Source organism: Gavialis gangeticus, unplaced genomic scaffold (genome assembly GCF_001723915.1).
Source record: "Gavialis gangeticus isolate Ggan-Ray unplaced genomic scaffold, GavGan_comp1, whole genome shotgun sequence".
NCBI lineage: Eukaryota > Metazoa > Chordata > Crocodylia > Gavialidae > Gavialis > Gavialis gangeticus.
In genome coordinates, this window is record NW_017729032.1 from 2,625,323 (window position 1) to 2,644,271 (window position 18,949).

Genomic DNA, 18,949 nt, shown 5'->3' on the forward strand with positions numbered 1-18,949 from the left:
GTAGACTGGATGATTTCCTTCCAGCCCCACTTGTCCATGATTCATTTCTATTATTTTCCTCAATGAATAAAGCCAATAACCATGCTACTGCTTAGACAGAGAGGAGCTGAATGGCACTGGTCTAATCATTCTTTGCAAATAGATTTCATAGACATTAGGGCTGGACGGGACCTCGGAAGATCGAGTCCAGCCCCCCACCCAAAGGGATACAATGTCCAGTGCATTTTTTCTTTTTTCAACTTTCCCCCTTTCCAGCAGTGGATTTGTTATTTACAAATCTTTGCTGATCAGTTCATGGCAGAGTCCAAAAGGCATCCAAACCCCACTGGTGGGATGTATCTAAAATCCCAAGAAAACCCACATGACCACCATCCGAACACCTGCACGATCTGCTGGGAGTAGTGTCTTAAGCTGGCAGTTTGGTGTGCGGATGGAGTTCAGGAGAGTGCTGCCACTTTTATATGGGTCAGGACAGACCATACTTTTACACCAGTGTACCCTGTCCTCATGATATAAACTGGCATAAAATAAATGGGGATCAGGCAGACACGGAGCTCTCCTGGGCAGTTGCACACAATAGGTAGCCATTATGAAGCCTTGCCACTTGGGCTAAGTCCAGACGTTGAAAAAGCCGGAGTTGGAATCAATCTAAGTTACGCTGTTTTGTGTAAGTGGCCTAGTTTAGTTCGGTAGTGAACAAAAACGCACATTCGCCCTTTGGGTGTGGGAGGGTGCAAATCTTAGACCAGGTTCTGCCATTTTTAAACCAGTCTGTGTGTGCCAAACTTGCGTTCTGTTATGGGTATAGACCGGTCTTGTGCCTAACTTCTGTTATGTTACAGGTATAGACCCGTTTCTGAGCACTTATACCAGTAGAAGTATCATGCCGGTACCTGGCCTAGGTGGTGGGGAGCCTTGAAGAAACAGGATGAACTGCAGACAGACAGACATCCCCTATATTGGTGTGCCTTACAACAGGCAGCTTAACCCCTGATTCCTTAGAGGCAAATCTCCATCAGACTGGGTGAAGTGATGCTGACGCTTCCTGGTTCTTTGTTTCACTAATGTAAAGATCACTTACACATGTCACCTATCCGGGCCCCTATTTTTCCACTTCACACCCAGGTTCACGGTAATAAAATTGAAGCTGCTGGCATGTTTATAGAATAACTGTTTGCTATTGCCAATTCCTGATGCATTGCCTCACCCTTTACATTAAGGTGCCAACGGTTTACCAAAGGTTACGAAATGATAATACAAGTTACTAGAACATCAAAGGCAAGGGTCGGGTAGCATGACCATTGCTTTTCTGTAATTAGTCAGTCCTCATTAGATTGTTTCTGTTTCCGGATTCAAATTCAACGTGGCGATAATGAATGGCAATTACCAAATGCCGCTGTTCCTGCACGAACACCCGCTCTGCCCACAAGCAAATGTAAGTGCTCGTGGTAAAAACAGCCGTGGCCAAGTTTGTTTCCAGTAATATGTTTGGAGAGCGGGATGCTAAGAGGTATGAACAGGCTCAAGCCATAGAGCCAGTCATTCAGAATTTAAGAAAAGGCTCCTACTCTTCTCTCTCTTTTAGTGCCTTCCTCCAGCTGTCTTGTTTTAACCTATAGAAAGCTGCAGACTGGCTTTTGCAGCCCCCAACAACTCGCCTTCAACATCAGGGGCAGGAGGAAGAGGAGCGGTGGCATCTGCTTAGCTCCAAGCCGGCTCTGGGAAAGCTCAGTCATAAACAGCTCACTAATCTTTGCAGGGTCCAAGGGCTCGGAGCCCCCCCCCCCCCCCAACTTCCCTTTCATGGGCTCTCTTGAAGGGGCTCAAAAACAATGGGTGAAATACGACACGCTGCGCCCTTCTGATAAAGAAGGTTAAGTTGTTTGCCTCTTTTCGCACAGAATGCACCTTGGTTTCATAATTTGGCCCTATTCATCTTCCACTTGAAGCTGATAACCGGGTTTGCCAGGAAAAAGGAACTGAACGACCTCATTAAAAATAAGTTATAGAGTGTTTTCGTACAAGAAAGCTCCGAAACCCGAACATAAACCATCTCTTTCTGCCGAGTTGTTCTGTTTATCAACCATCGTAAATCCAGGGGGCTGCTTCGCTTATCAACTCCTTTCGGTGTCTCCCCCCTCGAGACCATTTTTTTCTTATGCAAAAACGTGGCAGCAATAAATAAATTCGCGTACCCTGGCTTAAACCGACTAGCACCCTGGTCTCTTTCAAGGCAGCCGTTAGCAGACATGGGTTCGAACCGCAACGTTCAGATCCTGCTCCGGATTTTGTATGCTTCAAAGCCTCGAATAATGTTCAGATCTCAAGTTTGGGCATTTATACACATACGTTTCCATGGCGCGCTGGAGATCCGGCACACCGGCGCACACTCGATTAATTGAGTCTGGTCTGTACGCGGGCTGGTGCGCACTGCGCTGTATTGCATCCAGTTGTGTAAGTGGCAAAATGCACGTAAGTGCACAGAAAATGGTGGCGGTGCACTTCTGAGTTAAAACACCTTCATCATGTTTTAGTACAAAAGGGTACCGCTGCCATTTTCTCAGCGCTGATGGGCCTATTTCTGCTTATACAAATGCATGCGCCGCTTTTATTAAAAGCACCCGGCGCTGCGGCACAAGCACGTGTACAAACGCCCTTTGAGTTCAGCCAGTCAGGCCTAAGCCTAATTGTGCAGGTGTAAATTTTGAACCCTCCCCATTTTAAGATGATTTCTAGTTTCAATGCCCAACTGTATGATAGCCCAGAGTGACTTTAAAAACGATCCCAGGCTTATTCAAAAAGAGGCCCAGTATTTCCTTGAAAGCCTTTTTGACTGCCCCTGGTCCAAACGCCGCGTGAAAGTTTTCACTCAGCTCCTCTACAAAGTAACGCGATTCCCCAGATACTCAGAAACACACAATTCGGGTAAGCAATGTGAGGGAGGATTAGACAAATGCTAGACGGCAGAGATAGGAAAGGCTGATTGGTTTTCCATCCACCTGCCAGTGCAAGACCGCTCCCTATAGGGTAAAAATGAAGCTCAGTCTATTCAGGGCAATGGAAGTTTGCCAGGAGCCTCCTACTTTATCCCCAAACCCCATTTTACATTGCTTTAATTACCAGGATGTACACACACGTGTGCGTCTGTGCGTGCGTGGGGGGCCGTAGTCCATTTTGACATGATCCAAAAGAATGATCCTATTTTCCTTCTAATTCAAACTAATGGCCCAATTAAAAAAAGCAAGCCATTCCTCAGAAACTGCACCACTTAACACCGGTGGTAGGAAAATTAGATGGTGTAAAAGGACCTTACGTCATGAACCGGCTTATTCCCCACCTTTTGCTTGATTCCTTTTTGTGTTGCTGTATGAATTTCCCAAACCCACCCCCCCGTTAGCAGCACTAATTAGCAAATAGCTCTTGGGTTAAGAGTCCGGGAATGAGCTCATAGTCCCGGCTCATGTAACACAACCTAAAATAACAAGATGGGACACACAATGCAGGGAGGCCTGGTTGTTGAGGGAGCCGCAGCGTGTCCGTCTCCTCCCTGTGCTTTTAAATGGAGCCAAAGAGCTGCAAAATTATCTGCCAAGCTCTGCTCGTGGTTGGGAACGGGGTGCAATGTGCTCACGGGCTCTGTGTTACGTAGGGGTGCGGAGGAGAGGCAAAGATAAGGGCACGCGGAGAGCAAGCCCCAGCGTCCAACGCCTCCTGTGCGCTGCTGGCAGCACTGCCAAGGACAAACACGTTTCTCCTCCGAGTGGCCAAAAAGTGAGCGCGAGCGGGTGGGTGTGCGATGAAAAGAGAAACAGGCTGTGGGACTTCTTTGGAAACTCCTTTCCACTACATTGGCTTTAGAGCTCCTAAAAAAAGGCAGGCTTGAGAAAAACAGCTACATCTCCTGAAAGCGAAAAGGAATAAAATATTAAGAGGCCTTTGGGACTCTACTTATAAAATCAAACCTGTATGGAATATTTCCATGTGAACATTAAACATCTCTGTGTAAGAAGTGTGAACCATATATTTCCCCGCCTCTACATAACAGCACTCTTCTGTGCCTCTCTGCCGTGACACCCTACCTCTCTGTTACCTGCCAGGCTAGAACGGGGCCGCTGCATTTAAAAGGTATTACATGTGATCTCCGAAAGAAAAAAAATAGTGGTGGGGGCGGGAAAAAAGCATCCGCTGGAGAGTGAAGAGGCCTGGATTAGCTACTATGAAGCCTGTTGGGGAGCACAGATGGATCAGGAGACGTACTGTGTGGATTTTACACCTATTTCCTTTGCTAATTCAGTACAGAAACCGTGCTGCGAGGGCAAAGCTTGCATTACATGGTACTTTGCAGACTCCTGTTCTGGGATGCTGGACATCTTCCGGACAAGCAGACCACGAACAACTGTGCAAATTAATTTATAGACATAGCACCTGGCTTCTAAGGCTACTAGGCAAGTGGGGAAATCACCACTGCATTTTATCTCTGCCATCCTCCCCACTGCTTCTGTCAGCTGTCTCTGGCCCCGCGTTGTCCGAAAAACATCTCTTTAAGAAACTCCCTTCAAAAATCACCACCTCCAACGTCACCATGTTGAGCCTCTGATGCTGCCACCATCCGTCTCATGTTCAGGGGACCCTTCTCTACCAGCCGCACATCACCACTAGCCCCAGGATGGTGACAGAGCTGGCAGCCTTCTCGTGCCAAACCAGGCTGAAAAGCCCAACTTAAAACACCCCCAGACAAAACTTATTGAGAAAATGAAATGCCATACAAGATTCATGCTGGCTCAACCTGAACATCCCATTCAGACGCATGTAAAATATCTAGTTTTAATGTGGACCCCTTTTTATTTTTTTTAAATGAATGTACCATAAAATGCAAAATAAAAAGGCATTCTGAAACCAAAACCCAAAGGCTTTTGTTAAATAAAGTCAACCTTTTCTAGCAACTATTTGCAAACAAAATGTTGTCAAACTGGACACGATTCCTTGAAAAGTTTTGAGTTCATCTAAACGGGGGGTTTTCCCCACCCGAAACCTGCTCCCACAAGCCTGTTCCAGACAGCTGGAATGACTGCAGATGTTGCCTGACCCTTCTTTGTTTGCTTAGCATGATCCCACCATCAGTCAGAGGAGCAAAAGATGCCTAGCCCTCAACTTAGGACGAGCTGGTAAGCACCAGTTCCTGACGGCTTCAGGAAAGTAACCCTTCCATAGCTCTCCAGAGCGGTCCAACCAGTCGTGGTCATCGCTTTTAGTCCCAGTTGGCAAAGTGAAAATCTAGTTGCCCCACATTATCAGAGACTCCTGAGCAGGTCTTCCTAAGATGTGTGCCACCCATGCACCATCTCCTTCTAGTCGGCTTGATCAGGCCAGAATCCTTCTGAGAAGTACCTCGGTTCTGGAGAAGGGAGTGCTTTCCACACCCCAGAAGCGAGGTTTCATGGGATCATAGGGAAGCAGGACTGGAAGGGCCCTCAGGAAGTCATGTAGTCCAGCCCCCTGCTCAAGCCAGGATGGTCCATGACTAGCTCATCCCAGCCAAGTGTCCAACCTGCTCTTGAAAACTGCCCAGGATGGAGACTCCACAACGTCTCTCTCCAGCCTTTTGCAATGCTCAACCTTGCTCACAGTCAGAAAGTTCCTCCTAATCTCCAGCCTAAATTTCCCCGGCTGCAGGTTGAAGCCATTGCTCCTATTCCTGTCCCCCAAAGCCACAAAGAAAAGCCCATCTCCACCCTCTCTGTAATCACCTGTCGTGTATTTGAAGACTGATGGTTTGGTACTATTGGATCAATTATAACAGTGCAGGCCACAAATTAGCCCCACACCCTTCCCAAGGACCACTTTGATCCCCTTCCTCTGCCTGATCTGCTACTCTTGATTTCTGCTCCCTGTCTGATCTCCTGCTCTGCTTTCTGCTTCCTGCCCTACCTGCTGCTGTGCTGCCTGTCCCCTCCCTGCTCTGCCATGTGTCACATACGGAGGCTGCCTTTTGCCACAGATGGACCACTTCAAACTATATAATGGGCAGAGATATTAGGTTTTGGGGCACAAAATGCTCTGCCTCAGGTCTGCCCTAATCCCCAGATCTACGTTTCCCCCATCAACACCCCCTATTTCAATATCATATTTATGTACTGAACCAAAGCTAGCTTCATAGCTTCGATCACTAATGTGCCTATATCATTTATTAAAAATCTTTTTGCTGCAGCGGAGCTTTGTCCAAGGCAGAAGAGAGTGAATCAAGGCAAGACTAAAGGACTCGATGATCCCAGAGGTATCTTCATTCCTTACAGTCCCTCTAGCATTGCAATGATGGGATCATATAGCACAAGGTTGATACTCACACACTGTGTCCTCTCCTCTCCCCCCATGAGGCTTGTCCCAGACACTTGTCACAAGCCCCAGAGGTGTTTGCCTAAATTAAACCAATGGCAGCAGTCTCCAGCTTCAAGAAGGAGATGACACCTGCAAGTCGGCAGTGTAGGTGCTGCTGTCTTATCCCTGCCTTATGCATGGAGAGGAGCTGAACCTGAGCTGGGAGGTACCCTTGACATCTCTGATCTCGCTGGGGCACTGCACGTTCAGCTCAGTACCTGCCACTGGCTGCTCCTGTGTGTATATTGAAGGGTGGGGGGAGTTACACGCGGTGTTACATATGTGTAGTGTGCAACACGCCGACCCTCTCCAGTGGGACATGCCGCTTCAACTGGGACACGTCTCTGCCACGTGGCAGTGGGAAACACGAGAGTACAACCACAATCTGCCCCTTGAGTTGTTACCTGTCTTGTGTCCCGTGAGATCCCACTTTTTCATTCTTCATGCAGAAGTCAGGTGAGCTCTGCAGGTAAATCAGCTCCGTCTCTTTAACCGGCCTGATGTCGATATCCTTTGGCACCAGATACTTGCGAGTTCCCATGGGTCTGTGCACCACCTTAGTGGCCGACAAGTACTTGTTTTTGAGATCCTGAGCAATGTCCCTCAATTCTTGCAGACCCTTCCAGCAGGTCTTGATAGAACAGGACCCAGATACTCCATGGCACTTACATTTCATCTCCAGAGAGGCTTTGAGGACCTGGGAAAAAGAAGCAGAGAGTTACAAAGTGACCTCCTCTTCACTACGAACTTCCCAGGAGATGATCAAGGAGTCAATGTCTTAAATGTAATCCTTAAGAATATAAGGACAGAAGATGTGCCAGACTGGGTCAGACCACTGGTCCCTCTAGCCCAGTGTCCCGTCTCCAACAGTGACAGAAGTAGATATTCAAGGGACAGCACTGAACCAGATAGATTTAGAGTGATCTATCCCCTATCCATTATCCTCCCGGCATCTACCACTGTTGGTGTAGATACCAGAGGAAGCACTCCAGCCACTCAGTTCAGCAGCTACTAACAGATCTATCAATTGACATGAAATCTGTGCCTCCAACATGCTGCCAGAGCTCAGATTTATCCAGATCCCAGGTGAGCCATAGCAAAGAACTGCTATATTACACATGAAAACATTTACTTTGCTTTTGCAGTTTGCATTATTCCCACAATACAACAGGAGGGATCCCTGAACAGAGCCGTGCCCCTTGACGCCAGTCAAAAGGATTAGCCCCAAATTGGATCCAAGACATTCAGGAGCAAGCATGAAAAGAGATGTGGTGCTGTGGTCAGAGCACAGGAGGCAGGGACTTCCTCTGCGGCCACGGACAAGACTCTCGGCGCTCTGCGTTATGACTCGCACCTGGGGCATTCGGCAAGTGGGCAGGGGAACGGCAGCGAACAGCTATGGAGGTGCCCTACAGGGGCTATTCCAGCCCCGTGCCTGGAGCAGCATACTCAGGCACCCACGGGGGACAGAAAGGACCACGGCATTATATGGGCTACCCTCCTCCCCACACCCTTCGGCTCCAGGAGAGTGGAGCTGTGCACCATGCAGTGTCTGTGCAGGCTGAGTGACGCGGGCATCCAGCTCCACTCGTGCAGAGCAATGCACTGAGAGGGAACCTCAAAAAAAGCCTCTGCAGCCCCAGAGGGAGGAGGAGATTTTACAGCCCTCACTGGCGGAGGGCTGCTCGTGCAGGCAAAGTGCCAGCATTAATTTGGGAATGAAGTGCATTTGAGAAGCAGAGCCAGACTCCAGGCTCTGTCAGGCACCTCCAGAATTGCTCCCAGGATTGGGGAATCAGCACTACTGACCCCCACAAGCTGCTGCAAGGCAGCTGCTGCTCTGCTCCTTTCTCACACAACGGGCCCAAGCATTTGTTGTGGGTGCAAAGCACTTGGCTAGTGTTAACTTGTTGCTCCACACAGTGAGGAGCATGGGGAAAGCATGGGGAAACTGAGGTAGGGCAGTGAAATGACCCATACTATATCACACCAGGAGTCAGGGCCAGAGTTGAAATAGGGATTCAGGACCCCAGCACCTGATGCTGTGTTTAGGCCCCCAAACCACTAAGAAACATGTATTTACGTGCCATAGCTTGCAAAAGAAGAGGAAGCAGTCCAGGCAACTGCCAAGGCCTTGAGCATCCTGAAGTCAAGCCTGTACTCTGCCACAGACTTCCCACGTGGCCTGGGGCAAGTTTCTTAGCCTCCGTTTCCTCTCTGGAAAATGGGATCACAGTGTTACCCTTCCTCACAGATATGTAGCCCAGACACTGCGGTAACAGAGGCCAGGGGAGTACCTTAGTCCATGCCAGAAGGGAGACTTGAATCGAGGAGTTCCTGGTGCCCAGCCCAGGCTACATGACCACATCTCTTTCCTGGTTTTATGTACATGAGTATACACAGGCATTATTCTCCCAGAGGCTGCATTAGCATTTCTGCAATGCTTATGCAGGCCGACAGAGTTCAGAGTGCTCTGGGAAAAAGGCCTGTGTCGGTCACTAGCTGGCAGAGACACTGAACATCACAAAGCCACCAAGCACTACAGATGATGGTACAATGACAATAACTCTCTTGGATGGTTACCTGTCTCCCTACTTCACTGTTGTGCAGATGCATCAGCTTATTGGCTTGTGATCCTGATTTTTTCATCTTCATGGGAGCATCTGAAAATTTGGACCCCATGATAAGACCATAGTTGAGGTTGTCAGCACATCCTCCCCATCGATACCCAGGTCCAGGTGTCTCACCTGGGATGGGACCACAGGAACAGCCAGGGAGGTCCCCCGTGGTGCAGGCCCTGGCAATAGTGTGGCTGATGGCAGCAGCGGAGAGGGCATATACAAATGCTGACTCCCTTGTGCCTGCAAGACAAGAAAATTGCAAGTCAGCCATCAATGCTAATGTGCTGCACTACCCAGCCCTTGCCCCTGCCCCATTCCCAGCCCCTGCTCCTGCCCTAGAAAGTGGGCCTCTATCACTGACAAAGTGGAGAAGCAAAACAGGATTGTTTTCCCCCCTATAACCAAAGAACGGGGCTGTCATAGGCACTTGGGCCTTCAGCACTATCAGCAAGTAACCCAGGCAGTTGGCTGGGTGGGCTGTACTGCAGGCATTGAAGTAGCAGGTGGGTGTGGGATAGGGATGAAGCCAATTCTCAGACCTATTTGAGAATGGGAACACGCAGCACAGTTACAGCCAACACTATTTCACTTGGTCCTGGAACAATTTGCTGCTACGGTTTAATTCACCGCTGTCCTGCTTCTCTGCCAGTGTCCATCCGTCCCCACCTCTGCACTGTCAACTCCTTGCACGTGGTCCCCACTGGATAAAGCCACCATGACTCGCATCCCCTTGGAGTGGCGAGCTCACCAGAGTTAATGTGCGGTGCAGTAATTTATCCCCAGTTTCACTGTGCAGTAAATGTGTGCTGTAGCGAGGAGGAGACACCCAACCCGCCCTCCCAATCCGAGTCTGCAGCAGGTGCTGTGATAGCACTGGCCACGAGGTGGCAGGAGAGTCTGCTTGCATTGCTCAGCTAGGGGCATGCACACATGACTGCTGCATCAGTGTAACTTTCCCCAGGCTAAGTCTTCCTCTGCACTTTCCAGGGGATAGCGACCCCAAAATGGACTGGCTTCCACCCGCACGATGGTGTCCACTCCAGTTTTACCAACATCAAAGTACTCCGGAGTAAATGCATTATGTGCGTGCCCCCTGAGAGCGATACTGCAGCCGAGTACAGTGTCAGGCCCAATTCAGAATGGGATAGAGATGTACAGTCCCTTCCCCATTTGCAATGAGGTCCCCATGACCTCCTTCATTGCTTAGGGCTCTTGTTCCCACACCTACACGCACACCCCAGCTGCCCCCTGACCCTTGGCCACCTCTTAATGCCCAGCAAATCCTGGAGGGTAGCTCTGTCTTTTACCTCTCTCTAAATCCAGCAGGTAGTTAGGGGCCAGCTCAATGGAGGAGCAGTTCCAGCGCATGTCAGAGAACGTTTTGCGGCATGTCTTTATCACTTCTCGCGCCGCCTGGATGATGGTTTGCATGAGCTCTAGGTTGCTGCGGCACAGCTGCACTTGGGACATTACCAGGCCTTCCAGCTGTTTGCAATGCTGGGTCTGATTCAGGGCAAGGACCGGGGGAGTCTTGGATAACGCTCTGAGAACAAAAAAAAAAAAAACACCCACCACCACCAAAGCCATTAGAAAGTGATCCATCAGTCCAGCCTCAGCTTCTCTCTGTGATATGCCTCCCATCCACCTGCAAACCGTTTGTCTTGGACGTAACATCCCCTCCCCCTTCCTGTCTATAGCAAACATTTCAATCTATTTAAAGGTTGCCAAAAGGCAGGCTGAGAGAGCATGCCGATTCTTCAGGAAGGCCATCAGCTGGGAGAGGAAGACGACAGGCCTCCCCAAAGACAGAAAAATGACCCATCAGTTGCACGATAATATATAGCTGGATCTCCCAAGGCTGCAGTCTTAAGAAAGCAAGCAATGTAGGCGTTATCAGTTTTCTGCATTCAGAATCCATCTTGCACACCCCTCAAAGGATTATGCGAAATGTCAAGGCATGAATCATGGAGAAAATCCCCTGCTAGGGCTGGAAGAAAAAGCAATTGAGTTTCCAGAAAAAAAAAAAAAAAAAGAAACCCTTCATGCTCTGTCTTTGAATTCAAGCAAACCACTTCCCCTGTTCCACTGCCATTGCACTGAGATACAGGTAGATCCCGATAAAACCCATGGCAAAAGTCAAATGATAGCACTGGAGAGAGAGTAGCCTGGTCCAAGTCGAGAGTTATTTCAAAACACCAGGGCCTGTTACCGTGAAGCAATGCAAGACCCTACCCTACACCATGGGCATGGGCTCATCTATTTTGGGATTCTTTCCACACCAGCAACTGCTCAACAGTGGTGCAAGCTGTTTGTGGGATGCAGCCCCATGGGTGCACAATGCTTTCCCAGGTACCCACAGGCCACTGATTGGAGCCCAGAGCCAAATGTCGCTGGTGTCTTTATGATCCAGCTAGGAAGGCCATAAGTGTTACTGATTCTCATAAAAAACGACTTTATAACTCACAGCATCAGGAGCTGGTGAATGGCCCTGCTCAGATCAGCAAAGGAGCAGCCCAAAAACCTGCTTCCTTCTACCTGCGTTATAGGAGCTGCGTGTCAGCCTCATCCCATACCCAGCCGCGTCTGCTAGGCAAACTGTGCTGACGAATGGACACATTTAGGGGCAGGTTTTATTTCCAGTGGCAGCAGCGACGTGCTTCACTCTTTGCAAAGCAGAACTAGAAAGAGGCCCCAACCCTTTATCTTTTTTGCTCATCCCCACCCTTGGAGCATTCCCATCCACATCTGGATGTCACACAGCTGGACCTTCTCTCAGCCACCGGCTGAACGCAGTGCTCACACCCCAACAGGGTATGGATTTCAAGGCCAATTCCCCACCCCCCTGTCCACGGCTGCATGCATCTGTTGCTCTCCTCTTCCTCCCCACCAGCCTGTGTAGTAGAAAGCGCCATTGCTCGCTAGAGCTGAGCAAATTCTCAAAGACAAATGGCCCCGGGCAGATAGAACTGGCACTTCCGGAGTCAGAAAAACGTTTGCAGACGTGGAGGGGGAAAGGGAACCCCTCTGGCTACACTTGTGGCCCATGTGATCGTGTCCATTAAGTGCACATGGCCAAGGCACACTGGGAATTAGGCCAGTGAATTCCTAAGAAGCAGAAAGCAGGTGACACATTTGCTCTGGAGTGCAGTTCTGCCCTTTCCCCCCCGACTTCTGTTCTTCCTGCATCCAGGCCCCAAATCATTTGCAGCTAGGCAAAGAAGACTGAAGCAAATTCATCATGATGCACACCAGCCCCTTGCTCCAATGAGCCGCCAAAGTGAGAAAGCCCCACATTTGAGATGCTTCGTGGATTTGGGCCCTAGAGAGTTTTGGCTTTGGAAACCAGCAGGCTTCTTCCCTCAGCTATTGTAATGGAGCACAGGCCAAGAGGAGACTTCTCAAGTTAGAAAGGTCCCAGCCACTACGGGCGTAAGCAGCTCCTGCAATTCCTATGTATAAACAAATGCATGTCCAGGGAGAGCTCTGGGTTCGGGTCTCGGCCCAGCCCAGCAAGAAGAACAGCAGAGAAAGGATGCATGGCCCAGGAATCAGGCAACTAATCTAGAAGCCATGGGCACAAATCCCTGTTTTCCCAAAAGTATCTTCGGGCAGTCATTGGCCTGTCTGGGGAACCCTTCCCCAGCTTTGAAACGGGGGTGAAAGAAAGATCGCTGTCCTTCCATTTAAGAGTGCAGTGCAGATAGATTAGATCACTAGGAGCCGAGAGCCTCTGCTAATGAGGGTTAGACATCCTGCATCGGTTGCAGCTTCTGGCTTTCAAAGGTGAGTGCTAAGCAAAGCACGCTGCAGAAACACCTGCTCGGTCTTTCCCCTGCTCTTCATGACCAAGCTTTCCCCCTGGAGGTCTTCTCTTGTGTTATCTGGATCTATGTGATTGTGGCCATCATGGGTTGGGCAGAGGAAGCACTCCCTGCTAGCTCCGTGTCATGCTGAGTGAGATGGGACTCGATTACTACAGGCTGACACAACTCGGTAGTCAGTGGGCGCATGTACACGCCACATTTTTTCAGAGATTCATAGATGTTAGGGTCGGAAAGGACCTCAGTAGGTCATCGAGTCCGACCCCCTGCCCTGGCCTGGAAAGAGCGCTGGGGTCAAACGACCCCAGCCAGGTGCTTGTCCAGTCCTTTTGCCCTTTCATCCGGGCCTGGCCACCGAGAAGATATTGCATCTCTTCATTGTAGGTGCCTGGACACGTGCTGAGGAGGAGCTGGCCTGGGTAAAACTGAGACAGGGAGAAGTGAAGCTAATGAGAGCTGCTCCATAGATCAGAAAAGCAGGCCTTTGGGAGACAGCCATCTCCTCGTGGCTTAAGTTCAGCGACTAGACTGGAAATCTGATCCTGAAAATACATTGGCACCTCTCAGGGACCCACTGAAGAGCTAGTCGGGCAAGCGGCCCATGCCAGCATGCGAATCAGGCCCCAAAGATGGGGGCTGCTAGGGGAACAGCAAATGAATAGACGTTGACGGGGCTGCTCAAGTGATATTGCCTTGTTAGTTGGGCTCTGGGTAATGAAGGATTGCCCCGTTACCCCTAGAGAAGCCAAATACAGAGGACTGGAATCATCTGAGGAGCACGTGGGTAGGCGAGGAACAAGGATGCTCAGGCTGGGACAAGACCTGATCTGGTCTGTTGTGTGATAGGGCTGTGAAAACAGAAGACCATGAAAGCAGACTGCTGAAATATGGGCAGCACCACAAATGCACTGAGACTATCACAGGGGCAAGGATGTTTAGTGGTATCTTTTCCTGGACCAACTGTATAGGTGGGAGAACTATTGGACAAGCTTCTAGGTATCATATGCCCTTCCTCAAGTCTAAGTTATCCAACACCTCTCCCAAAGATGCCACTCAACATCCTTGCCCCTCAGACATTTCCTAAACCATCCTGGCCACAGCAAGACTCCAACTCTACAGCATGGGAAATGAGCATAGGCAGGGAAGGAGCTGAATGAACAACTACAGTGACAGGAGGGAATAAGGCAAGGTGTGTGTTAGCGGAGGAAGCTGGGATGTTTCATGGCTCAAGCCAGGAGAAATTGAAGACATTTGGAGAAAGAAAACACTGCAGCCAGGAAGACCCAGGAGAGAAAGGTGGCTGGAAACCATCACAGCGTGGGTCAATGTTAATGGAGCAGGGAGGAGTGTTATTATGAACAGCAATATCAGAGCAAAATGTGCTGCAAAGACTCTTGCATATATTGATAGCGACTTTTATAGATGAGATCTTCTAGACTCTAAAGCAACTGTGCAGGGGATAAGAAAATGGATTCATGGAAGGAGACTGAATGTGAAGGATTTACAGTGAAGTCAGAAAAAAGAAAGGGGGGTGTATTCGAAATTTAAGCAGAGGAATTCGGTAATTGGTGGCAATTGCTGTTTCTCATTGAGCCAGCCGTGCTCTTGGGAGCCAAGAGTGAATAAAACGCAGGATGCAGAAATGGATCTTCTGAACATCTCTCAGGCCCGAACTTCATGCCGGGGCTTACGAGAATTTATAATTGGAAACATCTTCGAGCATCAGGAGGCAAATGAAGAGGGTAATGGAAATGGAAATGGAAAAGAAAACTCATCTTTATTGGAGTCGCTTTCAAGGAGTGAAATGCAGATTTATAAAAGTCACAGATCAGGAATGCAAGGGACCCATGAGGTCATCTAGTCTGTGCCCCTGACAGTCCAGGCCTGGTCTCTCTCGGCTGTGAATTAGCTTGTGTATAATCCTCACCTAAGTTTGATTCTTAGTAGCCCCCGTGACAACCCATCCGCACCTTCCAGAGAGAGGATATACGACAGCAGGGGTATCAAACGGACCGAAAACCATAAACCTAAGCACAAGCAAGGCTGATGCATTCATCATCATGACACTTGTTGACTCTTTCAATTATCTCAGACAGTTAATAAATTCATCTGAAAATATGAATGAGCTGCAGTATTTAATCCACTGGGAGGAATCAGCCTGATCTAGCAAACCCAGGCACCGCCTGCACAAGAAAGGACTGTTCAGACGTGAAAGGGCTGTGAAGGCTCACATCACATATAAGGGTCTAGTTCAAATCTAGACGAACATCAGAAACCAAAAGAACTGAGTCAGTGTCTGAGAGGGAGAGAGGATCATGAGGGAGGTTGACCCCCACCAGAAACCACCCCCCTTGACTTGAATGCTTCAGGACTGAGTCCAACGTGTCTAAAGAAAAAAAAAAAAAAAAAGCACCTTAAAACATCACACGATTCCATCCCAGGTCACCCCTGGAAAGCGTTTTCCCCTTCCCCACTTGTGTGATACAACGTGAGAAGCTGTGGCTTGGCCGTGGCCAAGACTGTTGACTAAAACCAAACCAGAATCTTTTGCTCAGGGAAACGCTTTCCAGGGGTGACCTGGAATACAATCCTGTGATGCTTGAACGTGGGGTTTTATTTTTAAAGCATTCAAGTCAAGGGGAGTTTCTGGTAGGGTCAGTCCTCTCAGACACTGATGTACACACACACACACACACACACACACTTTATATATATGTATACACACACACAGATATACACACATATGTATTTTTTATATATGTATACACACAGATATACATACACATGTATTTATACGCATACACACATATATACATATACATACACACACATGTATGTATATGTTCGTCTGTGTATGGAGCCAAAGATGTGTGTGTGCATATAGACATATGTATGTATGTAGGTATATGTATATATGTTTGTTTGTGTACGGAGCCAATGATGTATGTGTGTACATACATAGTACACACACACACCACATTGGCTCCATGCACACACATGCACACTCCCACACACATATATACATATATGTGTATGGGGAGGGGGGGGTGCGAGACCTGGAATTCAGGTAAAATCCAAAGAACAAAATCTAAGCAAAATGACATCGGAGGGAGGGAGGCAGCACTGTGTGCAGCGAACGGTCATGGTGAGAGAATAGAGATTTTGCACTGGACGACCTTAGAAAAAAAAAAAAGTCAGGTAAAGAAACCCAAATGCACAGACTGTGTTCATATAAGGGCCTGATAGGACCACTGTAATCATCTGGTCTGATCTCCTGCCTACCACAGGCCAAAGAACCTCACCCAATAATTTAACCAAGCCCATCATTTGCGTGCGAGTGAGACCCGCTCTTTCAGAACAATATCCAATCTTGACTTCAGGACTGGAAGTGGTGAGGAATTAAACGCCTCTCTTTGTAAGTTGTTCCTGTGGTTGAATTAGCACCCAAGCCTTTTCAAACAGAAAAGGGGTGTTTGTGCAGTAAAACTAAAAAAAGGGGGGGGGGGGGGGCCCCTTTAAAGTAAGCCATTAAAAAAAAACAAAAAAAAAAAAAAAGGGGGGGGGGGGGGGCCCCTTTAAAGTAAGCCATTAAAAAAAAACAAAAAAAAAAAAAAAGGGGGGGGGGGGGGGCCCCTTTAAAGTAAGCCATTAAAAAAAAACAAAAAAAAAAAAAAAGGGGGGGGGGGGGGGATGGGGACCCTTTAAAGTAAGCCATTAAAAAAAAACAAAAAAAAAAAAACCCAGCCAGGCTTGCTTTCAGATACAGAGCCAAATTCACCACTGGCCTGAATGGGCTTGAGTCCACTCACTGCGGGTCCAAGTTCCCAGTGAAGTCGGTGCCAGCGGCGAGTTGACTCACCTCCTTAGAGACAAGCCAGAGCGCTCATGTAGCTGTGTCAAAGTCGCTTTAGCTGCCAGGGGGCAAAAGGAGAAGCGCAAGCTTCAAAGCAGAAGCCCGATCCTTTCCTTTGCAACTCGCCTGCTGGTCCTCCTCTCTCTCGCACATGCTATTCTCCCCCCGATCTCTCCCAGAGTAAAGGGACAACTGGGTCTGTGCACAGGTAGGACAAAGCCGTCTCTCAGAAGAGACATTTTGAGCTGTCGATAAATGGAATAAGCCCATCTGTCTGCTGCCAACACATCCTGGAAACCAACGGGGATGGTTTGCAGCTGACTTGGACAGGGACAGGATTTGATCCCGGGGGTTTTGAAGGAGTTGGAGGGACAGGACAGCAGGCTGAGACCCGAAGGAGCGAGATGTTAAATATGGTCACAAGATCTGAGATACTGGGACACTCCAGTGAGGAGAGCTGGAGGACAGATCCCCCAAAGAGAAAGCGCGGGAGGCTGCAATGCAGACAAACCTGCAGGGACCAGAAGGGACCTCCTGGTCCTGGGATTCAGGCCTCTGATGTTGCAACGAGACGCAGCCCTGACTCCTGTGTCACGGTCCATCTTAAAGATAGGTAGGTGTTTTGCCCCATATCCTCACACCACCAAGTGCTTACCTGGGCCTGAATCTACCGTCCTTCTCGCTAGCTTTGATTTCTATGGGAGTTTCACCTGCAACTCCCCCCTCCCCCACAAAGCTACTGTTGGGGTCTACAGATCACAATGAGGGTGACATGTTCTCTCCTGGCACACAATATGAGGCTTAGGCAACACTTAATTCCCACCCAGGAGTAAATGTTACCCTTAGGAAAGGCAAGTGATGTTTTCCTACTCTTTGTCGCAGATCCTGGGCACTTCCATGTGTCTGGGAGCATCCAGGGTGTTATGCCTGTGAAACAGCAGCTCTCATTTTTTCCTCCTAATCACCAAGCAGTAGCTTGATTCCCTGTTTAGCTGTCAAATAAGTGCCCTCCAGGCAATTCTCACACCCCCTTGCAAAGCATCCGCACAAGCTGTGCAGAACGGGACCTGTTTGCATGCATGGGGTGCCAGGCCACCCTTAGGGTACCATCTGGCAAAACCAGCAGCTGCTCTGATGGGACTGGGATGGTGCCCACAGCACCTCATTTCTGGGGGTGGAAAATCTCTCTCCAAAGAGCTTACGTGAGATTGCAAATTCAAAACTCCAGCCTCTACCCGCGGGTGTGTAACCCCTGCAGGGATGAGGAGCCCCTGCCAGAGGTAAAGCCCCAGTCCTGTAAAGACTCAGGCATGAAGTGGATTTCTGTGCAACACAGTTTCTCATGTGACAAACTGCTCACATGATCTGGGCCTCCAGACATCCTGAGCCTGGAGAAAACTGCTCCACAGAAGCGCGACTGGCAAAAACCCGCGGGTTTGACCCCTTGTCGAATGACCCCACTGCCCCGTCCTGCTCTCCTGCTTGCACCTCGTGCTTTGGGAACGGAAAGAGGAGAGCAAAGTAACAGACTGCACTGAAAGGGCACAACTCGCTTTCCCTTCTTGGGTCCCGTCTACCAGCAAAATGCACCATCGACACCCAAATTGCCAAGCCAGCCCCACTGTGCCAGTCTCCACTGCCCACATCTGGCACTCGCAGACCAGCTCCTTCCTGCTTTCTCCACCCCCAAGGTGCCTTTCCCCTCCCTGCACATCTGCAAAGGCGCCTCATCCTCCTTCAAAGCCTTCCTCAAAACTCTCCTTTGCCAGGACACCATAAAAAAAAAAATTTTGACAGCCCTTCGGTTCGTGGTGTGCTATGACCCCTGCCGGTTACTGATGTGATGAACATCATCTCATTGTTCCCTGGTGCTCCCCTGTCTGCATCCATCTGTTGCCTCTTGTCTCATACCCAGGCCACTCCCTGGGGCAGGGAGGATCATTTTGTTCGGCCTTTGTGCAACACCCAGCACAATGGGGTCCTCAGCTGTGATTTGATCGTGTCAGGGCTACAGGAATAGTAATAAGCAGCAGCAGTCAATGTAACGTAGGGGTCCACCCTGCAATTACAATTCAGGCAAAGATCAGACTGGGAATTTTACCCCAGTGAGTTATAGAAACTGTCCCTTCAGCCAAATGCCATGTTCTCAATAAGGGGGGGAGGGTGTAAATCAGGAGCAACTCCACTGAGCTTGCTGGTGTAACTGAGAAACGTTCAGCCCAGAGCTGCAGAAAGGAGGAAAGGAAAAAAAAAAAAAAAAAAAAAAAGGGCGCGGAAAA

The 18,949-nt window shown here is 49.1% G+C and overlaps 1 protein-coding gene across 2 annotated transcripts in view; it reads right to left on the minus strand.

The window, feature by feature from the left end:
- The window catches only part of WNT11 (Wnt family member 11), a 35,382-nt gene that overhangs the window by 14,461 nt on the left and 1,972 nt on the right, over nucleotides 1-18,949 (minus strand). Inside the window, exons 2-5 of one of the 2 annotated variants that reach the window (XM_019525274.1) lie at nucleotides 10,304-10,539; nucleotides 9,123-9,236; nucleotides 8,959-9,038; nucleotides 6,780-7,072 (exon numbers count right to left, since the gene is read on the minus strand). In XM_019525274.1, coding sequence (XP_019380819.1) covers nucleotides 6,780-7,072; nucleotides 8,959-9,038; nucleotides 9,123-9,236; nucleotides 10,304-10,539 — 723 coding nt within the window. Of the gene's footprint in view, nucleotides 1-6,779; nucleotides 7,073-8,958; nucleotides 9,237-10,303; nucleotides 10,540-18,949 lie in introns of both variants that reach the window. The other variant, XM_019525273.1, reaches the window with a different exon arrangement.